This window comes from Gymnodraco acuticeps, unplaced genomic scaffold (genome assembly GCF_902827175.1).
Source record: "Gymnodraco acuticeps unplaced genomic scaffold, fGymAcu1.1, whole genome shotgun sequence".
Taxonomy (NCBI): Eukaryota; Metazoa; Chordata; class Actinopteri; order Perciformes; family Bathydraconidae; genus Gymnodraco; species Gymnodraco acuticeps.
The window spans coordinates 891,408-911,768 of record NW_022992122.1 but is presented as its reverse complement, the minus strand read 5'-3'; the positions used below and the strand labels follow the sequence as shown (position 1 = coordinate 911,768).

Sequence of the window (20,361 nt, the reverse complement as noted above, 5' to 3'; positions counted from 1 at the left end):
TCGCCCAGATACGGACAAAATCTAGTTTACCTAACAGACTGCGCACATTCAAGTGGATGAAACCCAACCCAGACCTAGCTTTAAAATCAGCAGGAGTAGCGATCTGACTACTACTACTGGGCGGACCAGGGTTAGGTTGTACATTTCCTAACAGTAATAACAACAACAAAACCAGGCATCTTTTCCTCTTAAACGACACACATACATTGTCATCTAATTTAGAAACACCGGAAAAGTCTGCGAGAGTGTGATTAGAGCTTAAGAAGCAGTCCTGAAGAACCATCATCTCAGGAAAACAAAAAAGACAAACGTATTTTGTCGAGCAGATTGTCTGTGACAAGGCAACCGGTAATTGTTTGAGCAACACATCCGAACCTTTGCAGGGGATGCCCACTGCGGGTGGCAGAACAGACCTGAATCCAGTAGTCTTCTCAGAATGACTAGAGATCTTCTCATAGTCTAAAACAGTTAACAGGCACAGCAGAATCCCGATATGGGCCATTTTCCCAGACCAGCACACAGAATCCGCGATGTTCCTGGAGCAAAATCAGCACAGCAGCAAAGGACAGGCGAAAACAGCAGCATGGAAGCGCTCCGCTCCCTCCGTGGTATCCCCGGGGTGAAAGCAGGCCTCTGCAACAGCAGAACCAGGACAGGTGGAAAGCAGGCCCCAGCGGTGGTAAAATCCTCCTCCGCACAGCAGCACACGCCCGGTGGAAGCAGGCCAAGCCCGAAGCGTGGATCCACTCCGTCTCTCCGCGACGACTCCGGGGTAAACACCTCTCCAGTACAGCCGTATTCTACAGGTGGGAGCAGGCCTCCGTAGATCGCAGATCGCAGTCAGCAACAGGTGGAGCCGCTCCGTCTCTACGCGACGAGCAGGCCTCCGTAAATCGCAGATCGCATGCAGCAACAGGTGGAGCCGCTCCGTCTCTTCGCGACGTCTCCGGGGGAAAAACACCTCAGTACAGCCGTACTCGACAGGTGGGAATAGGCCTCGGCAGATCGCAGACAACTAAAACTACTACTTGTATAAGCAGGGATGGCTAAAAGTTTGTAAGCAGGAGAGCTAGATGCTAACAGATGCCAGATGCTAACAGGTAGTGCGAGCCTGTAGAAATTGCGACTGCCTCCAATGACAGCGTAGGACTTATTTGACAGCGTAGGACTTATCCCTAAATGCAACATAAAAAAAGGATAAAAAGGAAATAAAGTAATACAATAGAATGACATAGTGGAGCAAGTATAGTGTATGAATAAGAAAACTATAGACTGGTATTCTGATTACAAAATGTAGACATGTGGAGAGATACCAGATGCAGGAACCCACTATGTCACCAAGCTGCAGGAACCACCTGATCGTAACTTTAACAAACCTTTTTAAAGGCTCTAAAACTATAATGTAGGAGTCTCAAACTGACCTCCCTTTGAATCCTGCATCTTTAAAAAGCGATCACTGTCAAAGTAGACGATGTGTGGAGAACCTGTTTAATAGCCGTCGCTCTCATGGTGACATTTGCGAGGCTGCATGCCGTTTCACTGGCTGCATTTGTGACTTTTATTAGAAAACGCACAGCAAAAAGCCAAAAGAAGGACTCCAGCCAACATGTATGTGCATGTATGTTTAAACAGAGTCTACACATCTACATTTAAGAGGACATTTTATTTATTTGAAGCAGCGGGGATCAGTCAGTGGAGTTTATCACGGTGTGGGGTGAAGTGACAATTGCAGACAAGTGGTTCAATTGAGCTTAAAATGCTTTGCAGTGTTTTGCTTAATGGAGACTTAAACTACTATTACAATGAGGCTGATGCTACTTAAAAACTATAATATGGATATTAAATTCAGCGCCAATTTTCAAGTAATGTAAATGTAATCAGTATTTAGAGCATTGTGGGAAATCTTATTGTCCTCTGATACCAGACTGATTTAGTCAGGAAAAGGAAATATAGTGTATTAAAAAAGTTCAATATATCTGTATGAAATATGTTGATGATATACATAAGCATGCTAACTGTTAGAATAAGCGTTATTCTAAACATCCTATTGTGTAGACAATTGATCAGAGATATAGAGCATGTGCAGCAGTTACAGTAGGCAGTACAGGTATATATACTGTAGGTACAGTATAAGTACACGCTATGAATCATTAATTGAAAAACGAGATAAAAGCATTTATTAAAGTTATTAAATCGACACTAGGGTGAATGATTTTCCCAGAGATCACAATTAAGAAAATATTTTATGGACCATTTTACAATTTAGATATTTTATGAATTCAACCCAACACTTGTATGTTTGAACATGTGCAGCAGTTACAGTGAGAAGTGAAGGTATAAGGTGTGAGTACAAGTACTGCTAATATTGAGATGTTATCCAGAGACTGTAGACTATAGATCAGATCCAGTATAACTATGTATGGGAATGTGAGAGCACACTTAAAGGACGTTCAGTCAGAAAGGAATGAATACAATAAGCTGTGTCTCCTATCACATGGAGGTGAGTTTCTGAAGTGTGTCTTCTGTGTGCGGGGGAGGGGCCTAACTCTCTCTGTGTGAGGGGGCGGGGCCTAACTCTCTCTCTTTCTCTGTGTGCGGGGGGCGGGGCCTAACTCTCTCTCTCTCTTTCTCTGTGTGCGGGGGGCGGGGCCTAACTCTCTCTTTGTCTGTGTGAGGGGGCGGGGCCTAACTCTCTCTCTTTCTCTGTGTGCGGGGGTCAGGGCCTAACTCTCTATCTCTCTCTGTGTGCGGGGGGCGGGGCCTAACTCTATCTCTCTCTGTGTGCGGGGGGCGGGGCCTAACAGACACTCTGCAGCGGCGTGCACACAGATTTGTAAGAGTAATACCGTTAAAAGAAAAGTGTTAAGAGAGTGAAATGTTGCTTTACGAATTTCAACACTTGATGCTGTCCCCTTGATTCCAATGTCAGATTCCTGTGTTTGCCGAACTGAATTAGTTTGAAGAGAGAAAACATTTGGACTAAAACTTGACTAAAATGTAATGATTTTTCAACGACTAAAACTGGACTAAAACTACGAAGGATAAAAAGGACTAAAACTAATAACCATTAAAAAATACTAAATAAAAAACAGCTGCCAAAATGAACACTGCTCAGGTGTTCTCAGTCATCAGAAAGGAATGAATACAATAAGCTGTGTCTCCTATCACATGGAGGTGAGTTTCTGAAGGGCCTCTCGTGGGGCTCAGGTGTTCTCAGGCATCAGAAATGTTCCAATGATCTCATGGTTCTCCTGTTTTCTCCTGTAACATATGAGGAGGTGATGTTTGACAGCATGGACTCTGAGGGGAGTTGATGTTGTTGATCAGTCACACAGAGGCAGAAGCCCCTCCATCGTTTTCATACTCTGCCTCATCTTCATCTTCATCATTCTGCTCCTGTCAGCATGGAACAGAGACATGGTAAAAACACAGAGCAGAGCTGGAAAGTAACGAAGTACATTTACTCAGTTTTCTACTTCAGTACATACTTGAAGGACTTGACTTGACTATCATCAGTTAATGCTACTTTACACTTTAACTGCTCCTTGTTTTGGAGCTTCGTGTTGAACTTTTTACTCGTCTTCATCCATTCATCTTTATTACACATTCTTTCTTTAACATGTTTTAGATTCCTTTTTTTATTTTGTATTTATTTCATTCTTAAATTGAGCAGAAATCTCCATCTATGATGTATTACATGACAAATATAACTAGTTCAGCTACCCAGTAGTATGTAAGTCATTTTAATAAACCATTCATTGCAAATGGAAGTGATACACATTAAAACATCACTTATTATAATCACATATTATATTATTACATTCTGCATCATCAGTTCTTTCAATGTAGGTATATTTGTATTATTAATCATATTTATATATTAGAGTATTTGTACATTGTAGTATTGCTACTTGTAATGAAGTACAATATCTCAGTACTTCCTTTAGTGTCTTGCTCAAGGGACCCACAGAGATACTTCATTTCAACACAACATGCACACTTTACTCCTTTGTTGAATCTTCTGCCTGTCTTATAATCACAGTTCAATGAAAATAATAAATATTACAAGCTATTATTTTATATTTAAACTCACCAGGTTTTTTCTCTTCCGTTTTTTGCCCCCTGAAAAAACAAAAAGACAAACATGTTGACTTCAGCTTCCACGGTTTCCTTTGTCTTTTCTCTTGAATCTATGAACCCTCACCTTTAGCTCTGGTCCAGATGTGGACCGTAACCACGGTGACGATGAGAGCTGCTAACCCCACAGACACCAGGATGACCCACCACACAGCTGGAGAGAGAGAAGTCCCAAGTGTGAAATACAGTCAGAGGTTTTTAGCTGTTAATGTATTTCTTCTCTTCAGTCTCTACCTGGTCCTTCTGGATGTTTGCAGTCTGCTCCTGTTCCGGTGTTGCTTTCAGATGTCCATTCATCAATTGGTGTTCCAGTTGTTGTAGCATCTCCTTCAGGAACAAAACAACATCATGCAAAAAACTGTAGTTAAAAAAAAAGTTTTATCCATCCATCTTCTCCCGCTTATCCGTGGTCGGGTCTCGGGGGTAGCAGTTCCAGCAGAGAGCCTCAAACGTTCCTTTCCCTGGCGACATCAACCAGCTCTGACTGGGGGATCCCAAGGCGCTCCCAGGCCAGCGAAGAGATATAATCCCTCCACCTGGTCCTAGGTCTACCCCTTGGTCTCTTCCCAGCTGGACGTGCCTGGAACACCTCCCTAGGGAGGCGCCCAGGTGGCATCCTAACTAGGTGCCCGAACCACCTCAACTGGCTCCTTTCGACGCGAAGGAGGAGCGGCTCAACTCCGAGTCCCTCCCTGATGACCGAACTTCTCACCTTATCCCTAAGGGAGACACCAGCCACCCTGCGGAGAAAACCCATCTCGGCCGCTTGTATCCGCGATCTCGTTCTTTCGGTCATGACCCATCCTTCATGACCATAGGTGAGGGTAGGAACGAAAATGGCCCGGTAGACAGAGAGCTTTGCCTTCTGGCTCAGCTCCCTTTTCGTCACAACGGTGCGGTAAAGCGACTGCAGTACCGCTCCCGCTGCTCCGATTCTCCGGCCCATCTCAAGCTCCATTGTTCCCTCACTCGAGAACAAGACCCCGAGATACTTGAACTCCTTCACTTGGGGTAAGGACTCATTCCCTACTTGGAAAAAGTTTTATGCATAAACCAAATGACAAAATGAAGTGACGTCAAAACCTCAAACCCCAAAAAGCATTATCTGTGATTAAATGTGTGATAAGTGATTTGAAACAACTCATTATATTCTAACCTGGTTTCTCAATTAAGAGCTTCTCCTTTTTATCAGAACCTTCCGTCTCTTCACATTTCAGAAACTCATTACATCCCTGATAAATGTGAGACGTTGTAAATGTGTTGTTTCAGTATATTCTAATAACAAGACTGTTAGAAGTGATTTTAAACATCTCAAAGTGTTCTCACCTGAGGACTGAGGGCTGAAGGGAAACAGATGTTCTTCTCCTGTGAAACCATTAGTTACTTCACAAGAAAGCAACTCAGACCTTGTTGTGTAACTAAAATGAGAAGTCAGAAATGTCACAGAGGCAGAGCAGGGAGACTGTGATGTCTTTATCTCTCTTTGATATTTATCTACATCTCGACCCTGAAGCAGCCACTTCACTGGGTCACACCATCCATCTGTCTCCACAGAGCAGCGTAACGTCACCTCATCATTGACCTGATATTCAGTCACTGCAGACGGAGATATTGAGAGAGAAAGACAACAAGAGTAACATTAACTTCATCACTGTAATCATTATTATTGTAATGTTTCAGTATATTGCTCTATAGAGACAGTTTGAAACATCATGATGTAAATACTCACTGGAAACAACAGACAGAATAACATCAGAGTCTGGACCTTGTTGTTCTCCTGATCTGTTGAACTGGCTGCAGGAGTAAAAACCAGCATCCTCCTCTGTGACCTTCTTTATAACCAGAGAACATTTCTCTGTAACTCTCAGTCTGTCTGATTTAGCTTTGGCTCCTTTGTGAATCTGTCCGTCTTCAAACAGCCTCACTCCTGGTGGGTATGGTGAATCATAGAAGCGCCAGAGAGTTCTCTCACACTTATCCTGATCATGCATCACATAGTCACAAGGCAAAGTGACTTCATCTCCAGGTCTGACAATGTAACGTTTCAGATCTGCAGCTGTTGGGGAAAAAAGCAGAAAGAAATATAGACGTGATAAATGCTGACAGAATAATGATGTATTATATAAAAAGGTAAAGAGTTAGAGTTCTGGTTGATCTGTTTAATGAATCATTTAACGACACATTAAAACCAGAGTTAATTACAGATCCACATCACTAACTGAAGCGTTCATAGTGAGTGTGACGATCACTTTAAAGAATATTGCTATGTGGGTTTTAGTGAGCAAGAGTTCACTAAAGTCACCACGTTACAAACACAACTCATCACTCTCAGTTAAAGGAACAGTACGTAGTAAAGTACCGTTAGTGATATTAGAGCTGTTTTATTTCATGTACTTGGTAAATGGTAAATGGACTGTATTCATAAAGCTCTTCATCCAGTCTCTCACCCCTCAAAGCGCTTTACATACAAGTCACCCATTCACCCCCAGTTCATACAGAGCAATGTGCCCCTTGCTCAATGAAGGGGTTAGAGCCATTTCCCTTTCATCGTTATGCTTTGAATGTTTGTCTTATTACTAAAAGGCTTTAGAGGAAACTCTTAACTATCTATTTTAGTGAGTCATACTACGCTTTAAAAGATGTTAGTTTAAGCCTCACTTATTTGCGGTCAGATGTGACGTGCATGTCTGCATGTCTGTATGTCTGTATATGGCATGACGTTGGTTCACAGCTGAGGGTGTGATTAGACAGGAAGCGGTAGAGTATTTTGACCGTGTTCTTTTTGTTCTTTTTTGATACGGAGAACTTTGAGTTACTTTGAAGCGAGGAAGTTTGTCTTCATGTTTGAATGTCGCCTGGATCAAAGAATAAACCTGATGTGATTCAACGCTACAACGATCTCTGCAAAGTTAGTTAGGAAGCAAAGAGAGGCGCGTCGTAGCCCACACCCCGATAGAGGAACGTGGATATTAAATGTAGAAACGGATCAAAACGCCACGACAGAAGGTATCTTTCACACACCGTTCCCCATTGGGAGCGACTTGGGGTTCAGCATCTCGCCCAAGGATACATCGATTTCAATTGAGCTACGCCCTCACTAGCTTTCAATTAACAGTCGTAAACAGTGTGTGTTCTCTGCATCCTCACCTGGAAAGTGGAGCAGCAGCATCAGGAATGAAGACATCACGATCCTTCTGAATTCAGACATCGTGCTTCTCTCTCGGTCTCTGGCTCTCGACTGTCAGAGTCTCTAACCGGCTGCTTCTTTAACAAGAACTCAGTACCTGCTTCCTGTGATAATGAAGAGTCACTTCCTCATTCATCTCAAGAGGGGAAGTTGAACGTGGCAAGATGTTTTCTGGTTCCTCATTTCACCTCCAGTGTTTTTCTTCTGAGAACTGAAGGAGAAGTGTTTCGATGAGAAAGAGGTTAACACCAGCAGCTCTGAAGGTATGACACCGTATAGAAAACTACAGGCACGTATTCAGCTGAGCAACAGAGGAATAATTCAGGCCGATATGAGACGGATCAGTTTGAGCTGACATCCAGTCACTGTGGAGGACCGAGCCAAACTTACATTGAGACACAATCTGGATGTTTATTTGAACATGACTGCATTCCCAGGCCCTGTGTGGCTCAACACCAACTGTTTCCATCTTTGATGAATCTGTTTATCTTATTGAAAAATACAGCATGCCCTTGTCCCCCTAGAGCAGCGGTGTCAAACTAAAGGCCCGGGGGCCAAATGCGGCCCGCGACTATATTTCATGTGGCCCCGCAAGAGCTTACAAAGAATATAATATGTTTATTATACGGTTGAATGCCGCTTTACAGAAGCACGTTGTCCATAAACTGCATGTCCCACAATGCATCTCATTTTGTGACGTGCGCACTGAAGAGACTTGCTATTATAGACTTCTGCTTTTCAGACATTAATTATGAAGTTATTACCCTATCCAATAATAATCCAATGCAGAGGCAATAATGTGATATACATATAATACATTAATTTATATGATATATTTAAATATGTATTTATATATAGTCTTAAAGTTTTGAACTGGCTTTTAATACTAGATGAACATAACATTTTGATATTTGTATGTGTTTTTATGTTTCTAGTTATTGTGCTTTGTATTATTGTTTTATTATTTTACTCCTATTGTGTTATTTGATATTTGTTCTCTGTGCAGCACTTTGGTCAACTGAGGTTGTTTTAAATGTGCTCTATAAATAAATAAAGATTGAGATTGAAAAATACGACCGGCCCTTTGAGTGCAACCATAATGCTGATGTGGCCCATGATGAAATTGAGTTTGACCCCCCGCCCTAGAGCAGGGGTTCTCAAACTTTTTGTTTATGCGGACCACTATTTATTATCAAGGATTTTTGCGGACCACCTCATATGCAAACCGTAAAAATAAGTACATATATAAACGTAGTGTTAAAACGCCGATATTTAAAAAAAGTTAATTATAGACTGTGGTGACAGTTACGGGACATAATTCACTGTGTCATACAGTGTGTGTTGCAACCCGGACCCGTTAGTGAGGGTACCGGGTTTAGAGTTCATTCATGCTGGCTGGCTACACAGAGCAGCTCATGTACTCACGTTGTCTGGATTAATAATAATAAAGTGTGGAAATCCATTCTGAATGCACCGCCTCTGACTCCCGTTCATCGGCTCTACAAGACAATCAAAAGTCAATTGAAGCCGATCTGATACTTTTGTTGCACAGTGCGACCGGTGTCTGTCTGCATTGTGTATGTTTCTCAAAGAGGACGGCGGACAACTTCTTTCTTTTGGTCCTTGACCATATTCAAATCTGTAGCATACAATCATAGAACACAACAGCTGCATCAGCTAACATGAACTGCAGCTCCAGCTCTTTCAACATCCGATATCGCAGGAAAGAGACACATAACACAACGTTTACAATATCAAAGAAAGTTAATATAATGACAGCCTACCTGTAGCATACAATCAGAGAACACTGAATATAAAATACATTAATATAAACGTGTACAATAAGGAAATAATCAGTCGGAAGTCGCAACGGCTCATTTCAAAATAAACGTGGATTTGCGTAAAAAAATAGTTTTTCGGGGTTCGTGTGTTTTGTTAGATTATAAATAAAAAAAGTCTTGGCTTTCAGAATATGAAACTTTGATCTCCAAATTCACACGATAAATACATTTTTGAGACTTGTGAAGGGAAGATGACAGCTCTCACTCGCACTCTGAACCCCCCCCCCCCCCCCCCCCCCCGTGGTGGTTTTGAAATGCTCCCGGTTTCTGAGGTCTCAAGGTCGGCAAGTATGCTCATGGACCACACCCACCTTTTATTTTGAAAAACTGGGTAACATACTGTCCCCCTTTAGTCCCTCTCTCTCTTGTCTTTCTCTCCTGTCTTTTCTTTTTTGAAAGCCTGACTTTGTTAAGACATGGTACACACCTAAGTACTAGCATCCCTCCTCACATGCTCTCACTCTCTGCTAGAAAGGGCCGGTGCAGCACCACGGTTGGAGGCAGGACCAAACCATTACATATACAAAGAAGTAATGCTTTGCTCCAAGGCTTTGGATAGTTAACTTTTGGAAGAAAATAAGTGAAATGAATCATACATTTAGTGAATATATTATCAATATAACGTTCTATTAATGTTCATTATTGATGGATGATGAAAGGTTACTTAAAAGTTTTTTTCTTAATGTTCTAAAATAGTTTGGGCCCCTGTCAGTCACGGGCCCTTTAGAATCGTCCTAACTTTTCACCCCCTTACAGCGACTCTGCATTTTTTCCTTAATATTTGGAGTACAAAAACAATCCTGATATCATTAGAAAGCTAGGAATATCCTCTTTCCAACAGTGTATACAACTCAAAATGTGTCTTCGGGTCAATGCGACTGATTTCGATAGAGCAGGTCACATATGAGGTGGTCTCCGAAAATCCTTGATAATAAAAAGTGGATTTTATTTAGCTTTTTTCCACCAGTGGTCCGCGGACCACAGTTTGTGAACCGCTGGCCTAGAGGACTCGATACAAAGGAAAAACTGGCACAAATCCACGGCTCCACGTCTTCTACCTTCTTCTGGACATCGCATTTTTGGCGAGACGTTGGAAGTCAAATGAGGTGAATGTAAAAGGAGACATTCAATATATATATGAATGCTGTGTTGTTTACATTCTTATTGGCTGGTTTCTCTGTGTTATAGCTCAACATGATTTAAGGGGCGAGCAGATAAGAAGCACACACATCTGTGTATAAAGTTTAGACACATTAAAGAGACCCTATTGTGCCTTTCGGGGGTTTCCCTCTCCTGTAGTGTTATATAGGTTTGTATTCATGTAACTGGACTGCAAAGACTACAATCTCTGTGTTTTCTCTGCTGATCAGATTTTGGCCACTTTATGTCATAACGATGTTTGGTCTTGTGTAACCATTAGCCAATCAGCAACCAAGGTATTATGGGTAATGCTGCAATGATCTGTTTGGTGTCTCGAGCAAAACACTTCAGAGACATGATTTTTCTGAGTTAAAGAAACAAACCAGTTTATGAAAAAAGAAAAAGAAACTCTCTGAAACCTCAGACTGAGCAGAGGATGATGGAGAAGAGAGAACACTTCATCAGCTTCCAGACAAGTCTTTAAGTCCGAGATTAGTCCTGCACAGTTTTCCCATCTGAGTCATGTTTGGCCCTTGAGGTCACGAGGAAGTCAGAAAGGTAAAGTCTGAGTCACTTTGGTCATGCCTGAGACCATATCTGTGTCTGAGGTCAGATGCCAGGGTGAGATTCAAGTCACTGAGTGAGAGAATAACTTAACGCCTTCTTCCTGCAGAGAGTTGAACTTCTCATCCTGCAGCATGTTTGAGGTTGAAGGTGCAACAGAGCACATGTCTGACCTCTAGCAGCAGCTTCACTGGGATCTAAACTTTGATCTGTTAGTAACACTTCAATGTTCAAGTTGCAGAGTTAATGTCAAAGTCACTGAGGTCACTTCTAAGTCTTTAAGTAGGTTTGTAAAAAAGTGATATAACATACATGAAGCACTTCAAAGTCCATTGCAGATTATTCAGAAATATCACTTCGCACAGGTCCAATGTAACTTTAAAACACATTGCATATATACTTTGTATTTTTATTATTTAACACATTTAAAAAAGGTGCTTGCACTTCCTCATCGCCTCAAAGTCGGCAATATTTACTGAAAAAGGGGCGTGGCTCTACTGGAGTCCATTTTATATCATGTGGAACACTTTGATTGGTTGAAAGACATCAAATCAGTGTGTGCATTTGGGACACACACACGTGCATTTGGGACACACACACGTGCATTTGACACACACGTGCATTACACACACACGTGCAACACACACACGTGCAACACACACACACACAGAGATTACAACATCAATTTGGGCATTACTTAATGCATGTCAGTGAACTCGTCGTGTGTTTGATTAGGACCCTTCCTATGGTCTCTAAACTTCTGCCGCTAAGCTTCAGGGACTAACTCATACACTCTGAGGATGGCAACCTTCACTGAGTCATACTGCAGGCTGTCCTCTAACGTGAGAGCCGCAACTGCCTCCTGAGCTTTTCCATATAATTTGCACGTTGCCATCAGAGCCCAAACTTCAGCCGGCCACCGCAACGCTGTAGCAATGCGCTCGAAGGCACCAAAATAGGCATCCACCTCAGTCTCAGTGAAGGTTGGCACTAGCAAAATGTTTTTACTCACGTCAAAGGCAGGTGAATGAGGTGGAAATGGCAAGTTTCTTTCGGCAGGATCAACAGCACCGGATGCGCGCAGTTGAGAGTCTAGCTCCAGCTGACGGATCCGGACTTTCTTGTCGATTTCAAGCTTTCTTATTTCCAACTGGAACTGATACTGCCTGTCTTGCTCCCTGTCTTTTGCCTCCAGTTGAAGACGTGCGAGACGGACCTTTAGCTTAGCCCCCTCTCGGGAGTCTGGGTTGCCAGGAGACGGTGGGTCATAGCGAGGCGACCGGTGCTTTAAACTGCCCGCCGTCCTCACCCTCTACCTGAGCAACTGAAGGCTCCGCCTCAGACCGCTGTTGTCTCCCAGCTTCAGACAGGACATGGAACGCAGCAAAGTCAGCTTGTACAGGTAGCACCAGGAAACCCCTTTCCACCAGCTCATCCACCACCAGAGCCTTTAATTATTTTTTTAACGTTTGCTTATTCACTGAGACTGAAATGTTGCGCTATCTCATACAAGTCGTCTCTACGACACTGATCTAATTGCTCATGAGAAGGACAGACCAAAAATGACTCAAGATCGAAAAGTGCCATACTCAGCTAAAACTGCACACAAACCTTACCAAATTGTTTTTAGCTATAAAAAACCCCCCAGGAATTAAGTTATATATCCCGGAGGAGCCCCCATGTATTACGTTCCCTTCTGGGCTAGGGGAACCAAAGGGAAGCAACACAACCAGAATGGGATTGGTAATAATTACAAGTGGTTTTATTATAAATAGCAGCGGTAAACAAAATGGCAGGCATGCAGCCTGGAACAACAAAAAAAGGCCAAAAGGGCACAGGTTGACAAATAACCAAACAAAGGGAGGACTCTAAAAGGGAGCCCGTTTACATACAAAAAAATAGATAATAACGGAACTAAATAGAAACTAAAACCCTCACTATAAAAGTGGTACAGACTAACACAGGGAATATATACAAAACACACAGCTAAACTAAAGGCAACAGTCACAAAAACCTAAGCTACTCTAAACACTATGTAAACTACTCTAACTAAGCTACTCTATGCACGACTAACACACAATATCACACTACCAGACACAGACCACACAAGTTCCACAGAACAAAAAGCAAGTAGCGAGAGGCGTCTGTTCACTCAACAGACCCTCCAGAGTGATGATTGTCCCCAGCTTTGTAGTCGTCTCCAGCAGGTGTGCGCTGGGCTTGCACAGGGATTGGAGAACGTCGGGCCCGGCGTGCTCCAATCAGTGTCCTCGGAAGTGGACCAGAAGATGACAGCCAATGACGTTGGGGCAACTACACAGCTCATTTACATAATCACACACACACCTGCAGACAATCCCAGACAGGTTACCGAGCAGGCAGAAACAGCAGCCGTAACCCCATGTAAACATTTATTAAAAAAACACATACTTTTAAAAGACTTAAAATTGTCAAAACTCTAGAAATTGTGATTTTCCAGGATGGTGCAGTGGTGGTATGAGTGTGGCTTTCTGTCAAACACCTTGATAGCTCTCTTGAACAGCTGTTCTATGGGTTTCAGGTTTGTGGCTCAAGCAAACGACCAGTTTGTCAAACAGTATTCAATGTGGGATTATCTATTTTAGCCCCTCCTCTTCTATTCTTGGTGTGAAAATGTGAACATCAGACCCTCTGCAGACTCCTGAATGTTGTACGTCACTGCAGACTGCTTGACTCTGTGACCATTTACCTTCTTGCAAGAATAAGCTCCCTAAAAGACTGTCTTATTCCAAGAATCTTAATTTCAGTATAACGGAAAGGTTTCTTCACCATTTTATTATTATTTGTTAGTTTGTCTCGGTACATTTCCACCACAATTTGGCATGACGAACAGGATGCCTTGAAAGACCGCCAGGAACCAAAGGAGGACGGGAACACAAGAACATCTTGAAGAGTCGAGAGGACCGTTCTGCTGAGGTTCTGATCGTCTCACTGGGATCCAGCAGGTTGTGTCCTTCATATAACATCCGGTGAGATACTGAAAATATCAACTCAAAACCTTACCAACACTGCTTTATTTAAAAATTCAGTTTAACATGGTCCTCCCGGCGGGGTTTCCTCTCCTCTCTGCCCGCAGAAGCAGCTCTGATCCCGGCTGCAGATCCGCGGAGGTCCCGGTCCTCTGGAGCTCCGGAGAGAGAAACAGAGACCCGTTTATAATCAGTACCGAGAGAGCACGTGGGGTGACGTTAGGTGACGTTAGGTGACGTAAGGTGACGTGACGCACAGGTCAGCAGGCTGCTCGGCCTGCTCGTTTTACAGGTGCATTATATTTATTATAATGTGTTTATTGACTTATTAATTAAAGAGGAACATACGGGGAAATATATTTGGATGCTCAGAATATACAGCTAGAAGAGAGGATTTTTGTATTATTAGGATTCTGGAGGATAAAATATATTAAAGTAATTCAATTCATATTGAAAGTTAAAAAGTTAGGAAAATTAACGGAAAACGAGGTTGGTTGCTTTTACTTTAATTAATCTCTTTGTTTGATTTGATGGGCTTAAAAATATCCCAGATTTATTTATTTGTCCATGATTTAACAAACTTTAATCCGATCCCATTAGTTGTTTCTTAATAAATGAAAAATAATGAAAGAAAATCATTTTGAGGTTAAAATCTTTTAAAAGTCAAGAAATTCTCGCAGTTTTGACTTTTTCTGAATCGAAAAGTGAGTTAATTTCACTTTTGTCAGAAAAAGAGACATGCATATTAAACATAAATAACAAACCTTTATAATTTGGTGTAAATCATCATAAATAAAGTGTCAGATGGTAAATAACAGCGTAAGATTGAGTAGATACAGGATACCAGAAGTGAATCAATAGGGGCAAAAAGTGTTAATTTACACAAAAACAACACTTTGAAACTGCGTTTTAAAATATATCTTTTGATGTAGGACTCTTTCAAAACTACTTAAAACAAAACAGTAAATGAAAATTAAACCCAGTGTAAATAAAGTAATTACAAAAGGTATATAACTGCAGCTCCATTCGCCTCCATTCATGCGTAATTGGATATGAAAGTGACCAGTGCGTAGAAACTGAAAAATCAGGTCGAAGTGAAAAGTGGTCAAAATTATGGGGGAAAAATATTTAACTTTTATAACTGCTTATTTGATTTTGAACTCACTATTTCAGACTCGAAAAAAACTTCAGCAAAGATGTTTCATTGAGAAGATGATCACTACGTGACAGAAGTTTTCAAAACCATCTCCGGTACTTCCAGCGCTCACAACGCACAGCGTTAGAAAATCAGACCTTCAAAATAAAAGTTTGACTCTTTTCTACAAAAAAAAAAAAAAATTCAATAGATTTTTTCTTCAATCACAAATTTGCGACCCACTCCAAACGGGTCCGCGTCCCACTTTTTGGGTCGCGAGATGTTGTCTTGTTGGTGAAATGCATCTTGTGAGTTGTAGTTTACTTCCCTACTTAGTTTCTTTTTGATGTCCATAGATTTGCGCGTTTATGTTTTACATTTCTAAATAAAAGATTTGGGTATTTTCTAACATAATTTTCCATTTTCTGTACTATTGTTTCTCTAGGACAATTTAATACTCCTCCAACAGCTGAACTTCTCCCAGCTCACAGACCTCCAGAATCAGCCAATTTCCAGCTCACGTATTTGCAGTTTACTCCGAGGTTACTCACTTTGTTATTTCCATGTGGAAGCTGTTTCCTCATGTTGACAGACAGACTCTCATGCACACTTAAAGCCAACACTTTAACAACGACCAAAACATTTTTTATCCTCCTTTTATCTTCACGCACATGTTGTGGGGGGGAAAAACAACACGCTGCAATTTCCTTTCCTCGTTTTATTAATGTATCTCACGTCAGCACCCACCCTCTCGTATCTTATCTTCAGTCTAATTTCTACAAGTGTTTCTCACGTGGAAACACTTCCGACATGAGCAACATGTGGTCCTGAGTGTGTGTTCAGCACCTGGGGCACATGTGGAAATCCCAGACAGACGTTTCCTTATCCTGCTGTTGTTTGATAGAAGAAGTTATGATGGCAATTTGTTTATTTATCTGATTTGGGTTACGTTCTTCCAGTGAATTCCCCCACAAATGTGTACTTCTGTCGTCAAAGACATAACTACGCAGTGAGGGAATGTCCTCAAATGACTCATAGCAAGTGTTTTCATCTGTGTGTCAAAAGTGGAAGATCATATTTTGAATTAAAGGTGGAACGTGTGGTCATCGCATTGTTGTACGACAGATGAATGATGGGGACATTGTGAACTTTTATAACACAGAATTTCCTCAGAGCTAGACTTTCGAGTCAGGATTTAAAAGCTTAAAGAGGCACTACTTTGCTTTATTGGGATTTTAGCCTTTGCACACCATTGACATGCACAAACACTACCTGTAAAGAGTAAGTGAATGTGATTTCCTGTTCTTTTGGGATTTCATGATCAGATTAGTTTATATAGGATATAAAGGTTTTCTCTCCAACACGCTCCCTACACCCCACCGCCTGATATGCAATACTGCACATCAGTGACGTGCGGTGAGGTTCATGGCTGGTGAGGCACTGACTCTTTCAGAGTCAGATTTACAAATATTATATTTTGACCTTAATCGAAATGTTCTGTTATTTTCAAAAGCTTTTTTAGTCTGATGTTTCGATTCATTTTAAACAGACCGTTCAACAAAAGGATAGGCCTACCCACAATCTAAATATTGGATTGTTCTTTCTTAGTAAGAACCAATTTTCATTACAATTGGGGTCTTACCTTGACTTGAAGATGAAGTCCATGCTTTCCTTCTGGACAACAATCTCTATTACTTTTTTGTAAAAGTCCTCCTTATCTTCCTCTCGTTTCAAAAGTCTAGTTTGTTGTTTGCGTCTACCGTCTCTGCGTAGAATAACAGTAGTAACAAGGACCTGTGGGCTCACGTGCGCCCCCTTCAGTGTGGCAGAGGTTATGGGTGCCTCCCCTGGTGCTTTTTTCATTGCCGTTGTATGATGAGACCAGCGAGCCTAAATATCATATATACGTGAAATAAGTCATTTAGACAGTGGTGGGCCGTCAGGGCCAGCAAGGCCTTCTCTGCTGGCCTAAACATCATCAGAATATAAATTTAATTTTGATATATTTTTTCCACAAATATGTATTAAATTATTCCCCATAGTCTATTCTTTTCATTTCATAGCTTTCCTCTTGGTTGCGCTGCTTCCAGCCTCAGAACAAGATTTGGAGGGCTGGCCTTTATGTTAGAGCTTTTATCCAATCATATTTCAGCCATAATGTGTTGCCAGGGTCCAAGAAATCTGCCCTTAGGCCTTCAGAATCAACAGTGCGGGCGCCTGTAGCTTAAAGTGAACGGAAACAAAACTGTGGCGTTAACCAATCAGATTTTGAGTTGGCGACAACGGGCCAGCTAGCAGGCGTACGATGACGTCAGCACGTGCACGTCTTTTGATTGGATACGCACTATTGAGAGGCAGAGCTATGTAGAGCTAGCAAACTGAACTTGAATTTGAACGAGCTAATTTGTGTAGATTTCTACAAGCTGTTTTTTTTCAACCCACAATGGCTGAAGGAGAAGAGATCGATTTGGTCGCAGATATAATTACAACGCCATTTTCAAGACGAACTTTTCAAGAAAAGCTAGACATTGTGAGAAGAGAACGGCCAACCCCGACGCTAGCGAGCCTATCACAGCGGGGAAAAGGGTTTGTCCGCCACTTTCAAATCACTAACTACGAGCGGTACCCCTGGCTCACAGCCTCCGAGAGGCACTGCAAATTGTACTGCTGGGAATGCCTGCTATTTGCAAATGATCGATTTGGTGTTTGGAGCCACACTGGATTTGCAAACTTGAGTTGTCTAACCAAGGCAGCAACGAGACACCAAAGCACGGCTGGGCACTTACAAGCAATGGTGCTTTTGAAAACCTTTGGGGACACCCGAGTGGATCTACAGCTCAACGAACAAGTGCGACGGGAAACGGAGCTCCACAACGAAAGGGTGAACAAAAATAGGGAAATATTGAAAAGACTGATTGATTGTGTCCTGTTTTTGGGTAAACAGGAACTTTCATTTAGGGGACATGATGAAAGCGCCGAGTCCAGAAACAGAGGAAACTACGTGGAGCTTCTTTCTTTGCTTGCTGAGAACAACACAGACTTGCATTACCACCTGTCCACAAACAATAATTCAGGTAGGACTGTGTCGGACATCACTGAAGGCCTAGGTGTGAAATGCACGGCCCGCCACTGCATTTAGAGACTATGGATGGCGAGGATAAATGTAATAAAGGGATCTACAAACATTACATTGGTGACATACAGTGAGATGGTGCAGGCATGCACTTAGGGCCCGCTTTCCAGCCAGTTTCTGTGGGGTGACGCATTCTGAGGTGAGGCAGAGCTCATCTGTGCCTCACCTCACCCCACAGTAACTGGCTGGAGCGCGCTCACAAAATAAGTGCCCGCATTAAATTAGTGCCCGCGCTCCAGCCAGTTACTGTGGGCTTACGAGAGGCAGAGCTCGTCCCTGCCTCACTTCTCATCGCTACCCATAGTTGTAGCGGAGCTCTGCAAAAATGGCTGATTTTGACTATAAAAAGCGATTGGAATCATACATAAATCACATTTACAACACAGATCAGTGGAGACATTTTATTATTATTACTATTTAGTTTTTCTTTAGTTGTTTTTCCGTACATTGGAGTATGACAGGTGAGGCTCTGCCTCCCCTGCTTCCCCTGACTGCACGTCGCTGCTGCACATGCTCAAAAGGTTGAATACAACACATTGACAGAAACCAGACTTTCCCAAGTCTACTGTGTCAGCAGGAAGACTTCATAAACAAACTGAGAGTCAGTCTTCATCAGAGCGATGACGTTCAGTCTCCTTCTTACTGTCAGAAACGTCCATAAAAACACTCAGCTCTGAACACGAGGATTAATAATAAGGAATAATAATTGCAAATAATAAAACGGCAGTATATCATTCCTGCTCTTCTCGTGTTGTCTCTTTCCCCTTCGTCTTTCTTTCTTACACACACACACACACACACACACACACACACACACACACACACACACGTATCTCTGCTGGTAAATATTTTCACACACACACACATACCATGTATACATCACTTCAGGGGACATTACATTGACTTACATGCATTTCCTGGAGACTTATCCTAACCTTAACCATACCCAACACATGCCTAACCCTAACCCTTACCCTATATAGAGGCAATGGACTTCCACTCTCGGGAGACGTCCGAGAGTGGTGCGGTTACCCAAAGTGACAGACCTAATTTTACCCAGGAAAAGGGTTTGAAACGTTGGGAAAAGTGGTGTAAATAGAGGCAGAGTGAACCCGTGAACCCAGAGAGCAGGCTGTGCAGAAAATGTAAAAAAGTATCCGAAAATAGTTCCTCATAATGCGGGTAGAGTCCCCTGTCAACTCCCCTCACATTCATCCAGAGTCAACATTTGTCAGAGTAATTTTTTTGAGAACCAGAGAAAAGTGGTGAAAATGAGAAAATGTATCCGAAAATAGTACCTCATAAGGCGGGTAGAGTCCCCTGTCAACTCCCCTTTAAGTCGTTCATGTTGGCTGTCACCTCTCTGATGATGTGGGTCATATCAGACTGGGGGAGCCTGCACCCCCGGAGCTTTGACTCAGACAAGTACCTCAGGAAATGGTTCACATTCTTCAGGAACAACAGCATTGTTGTGACAGCCCGGCCCGACTTTACAATATACTCGCTCCAGCCACGGACCCTCTTCGTGTCTTTTAGGAACAGCCATTCTGACAGCCGGTTAACTCCATGGGCCATGAATACGAGGAAGTTCTTTATCCGGCTGACCTTGGACAGACCATTTTCTTTCCGTTTTACTGTCGGTGCGACACCCTCACAATGATCCCTGTATGTCTGAATGTACGTCTCCATGCTTTTAGGCAACGTGATTTCACGCATGGTATTCCCCCGTCCCTTCCCAGTGGACCAGTGAGGAGAGGGCCAGTCCTTAGCCAGATTAGCTTTCAGCTTATTGTAGACAGACGCACGGGTCTTCTGGCATACAGGGTTCTCACTACCGGAGGCTTCTGGGGACCGCATGACAGTCTTGACCGGGGTCTTGAGAGGGGTCTCACTACTGGAGGCTTCTGGGGACCGCATGACAGTCTTGACCGGGGTCTTGAGAGGGGTCTCACTACTGGAGGCTTCTGGGGATCACATGAGAGTCTTGACCGGGGTCTTGAGAGGGGTATTGCTGCCGGAGGCTGCTGGTGAATGCATGACAGTCTTGACCGGGGTCTTGAGAGGGGTCTCACTACTGGAGGCTTCTGGGGATCACATGAGAGTCTTGACCGGGGTCTTGAGAGGGGTATTGCTGCCGGAGGCTGCTGGTGAATGCATGACAGTCTTGACCGGGGTCTTGAGAGGGGTCTCACTACTGGAGGCTTCTGGGGACCGCA

General features: G+C 42.6%; 1 protein-coding gene across 5 annotated transcripts; it reads right to left on the bottom strand.

The window, feature by feature from the left end:
- Window positions 1-1,644: 1,644 nt before the first annotated feature.
- LOC117537825 lies at window positions 1,645-12,203 on the bottom strand. 5 transcript variants are annotated; one of them, XR_004567776.1, is made up of 9 exons: window positions 11,882-12,200; window positions 7,285-7,535; window positions 5,867-6,193; window positions 5,464-5,733; window positions 4,372-4,464; window positions 4,205-4,291; window positions 4,094-4,122; window positions 3,162-3,396; window positions 1,645-2,487 (listed from the first exon to the last, which is right to left on the bottom strand). XR_004567776.1 is itself a non-coding variant. In XM_034203203.1 (8 exons), the coding sequence occupies exons 2-8, from the start codon at window positions 7,343-7,345 to the stop codon at window positions 3,328-3,330; spliced, it is 933 nt and encodes a 310-aa protein (XP_034059094.1). In that variant the 5' UTR covers window positions 7,346-7,535; window positions 11,882-12,203; the 3' UTR covers window positions 1,645-3,327. The 5 variants fall into 5 exon arrangements, 4 of the variants coding, with proteins under 4 accessions (XP_034059094.1, XP_034059092.1, XP_034059093.1 ...); XM_034203203.1 differs by having other exon boundaries at window positions 1,645-3,396; window positions 4,372-4,461; window positions 11,882-12,203; XM_034203201.1 differs by having other exon boundaries at window positions 1,645-3,396; window positions 11,882-12,202.
- Between the last annotated feature and the right edge of the window lie 8,158 nt (window positions 12,204-20,361).

Excerpts from the sequence above, each read along its gene's own strand:
- LOC117537825 (XM_034203201.1), bottom strand. The coding sequence starts at position 7,345 with ATGTCTGAATTCAGAAGGATCGTGATGTCTTCATTCCTGATGCTGCTG. Across the intron at positions 5,734-5,866 it reads TATTCTGTCTGTTGTTTCCA|TGACTGAATATCAGGTCAAT; the intron begins GTGAGTATTTAC and ends CTCCGTCTGCAG. Across the intron at positions 4,292-4,371 it reads CAAACATCCAGAAGGACCAG|CTGTGTGGTGGGTCATCCTG; the intron begins GTAGAGACTGAA and ends CTCTCTCTCCAG.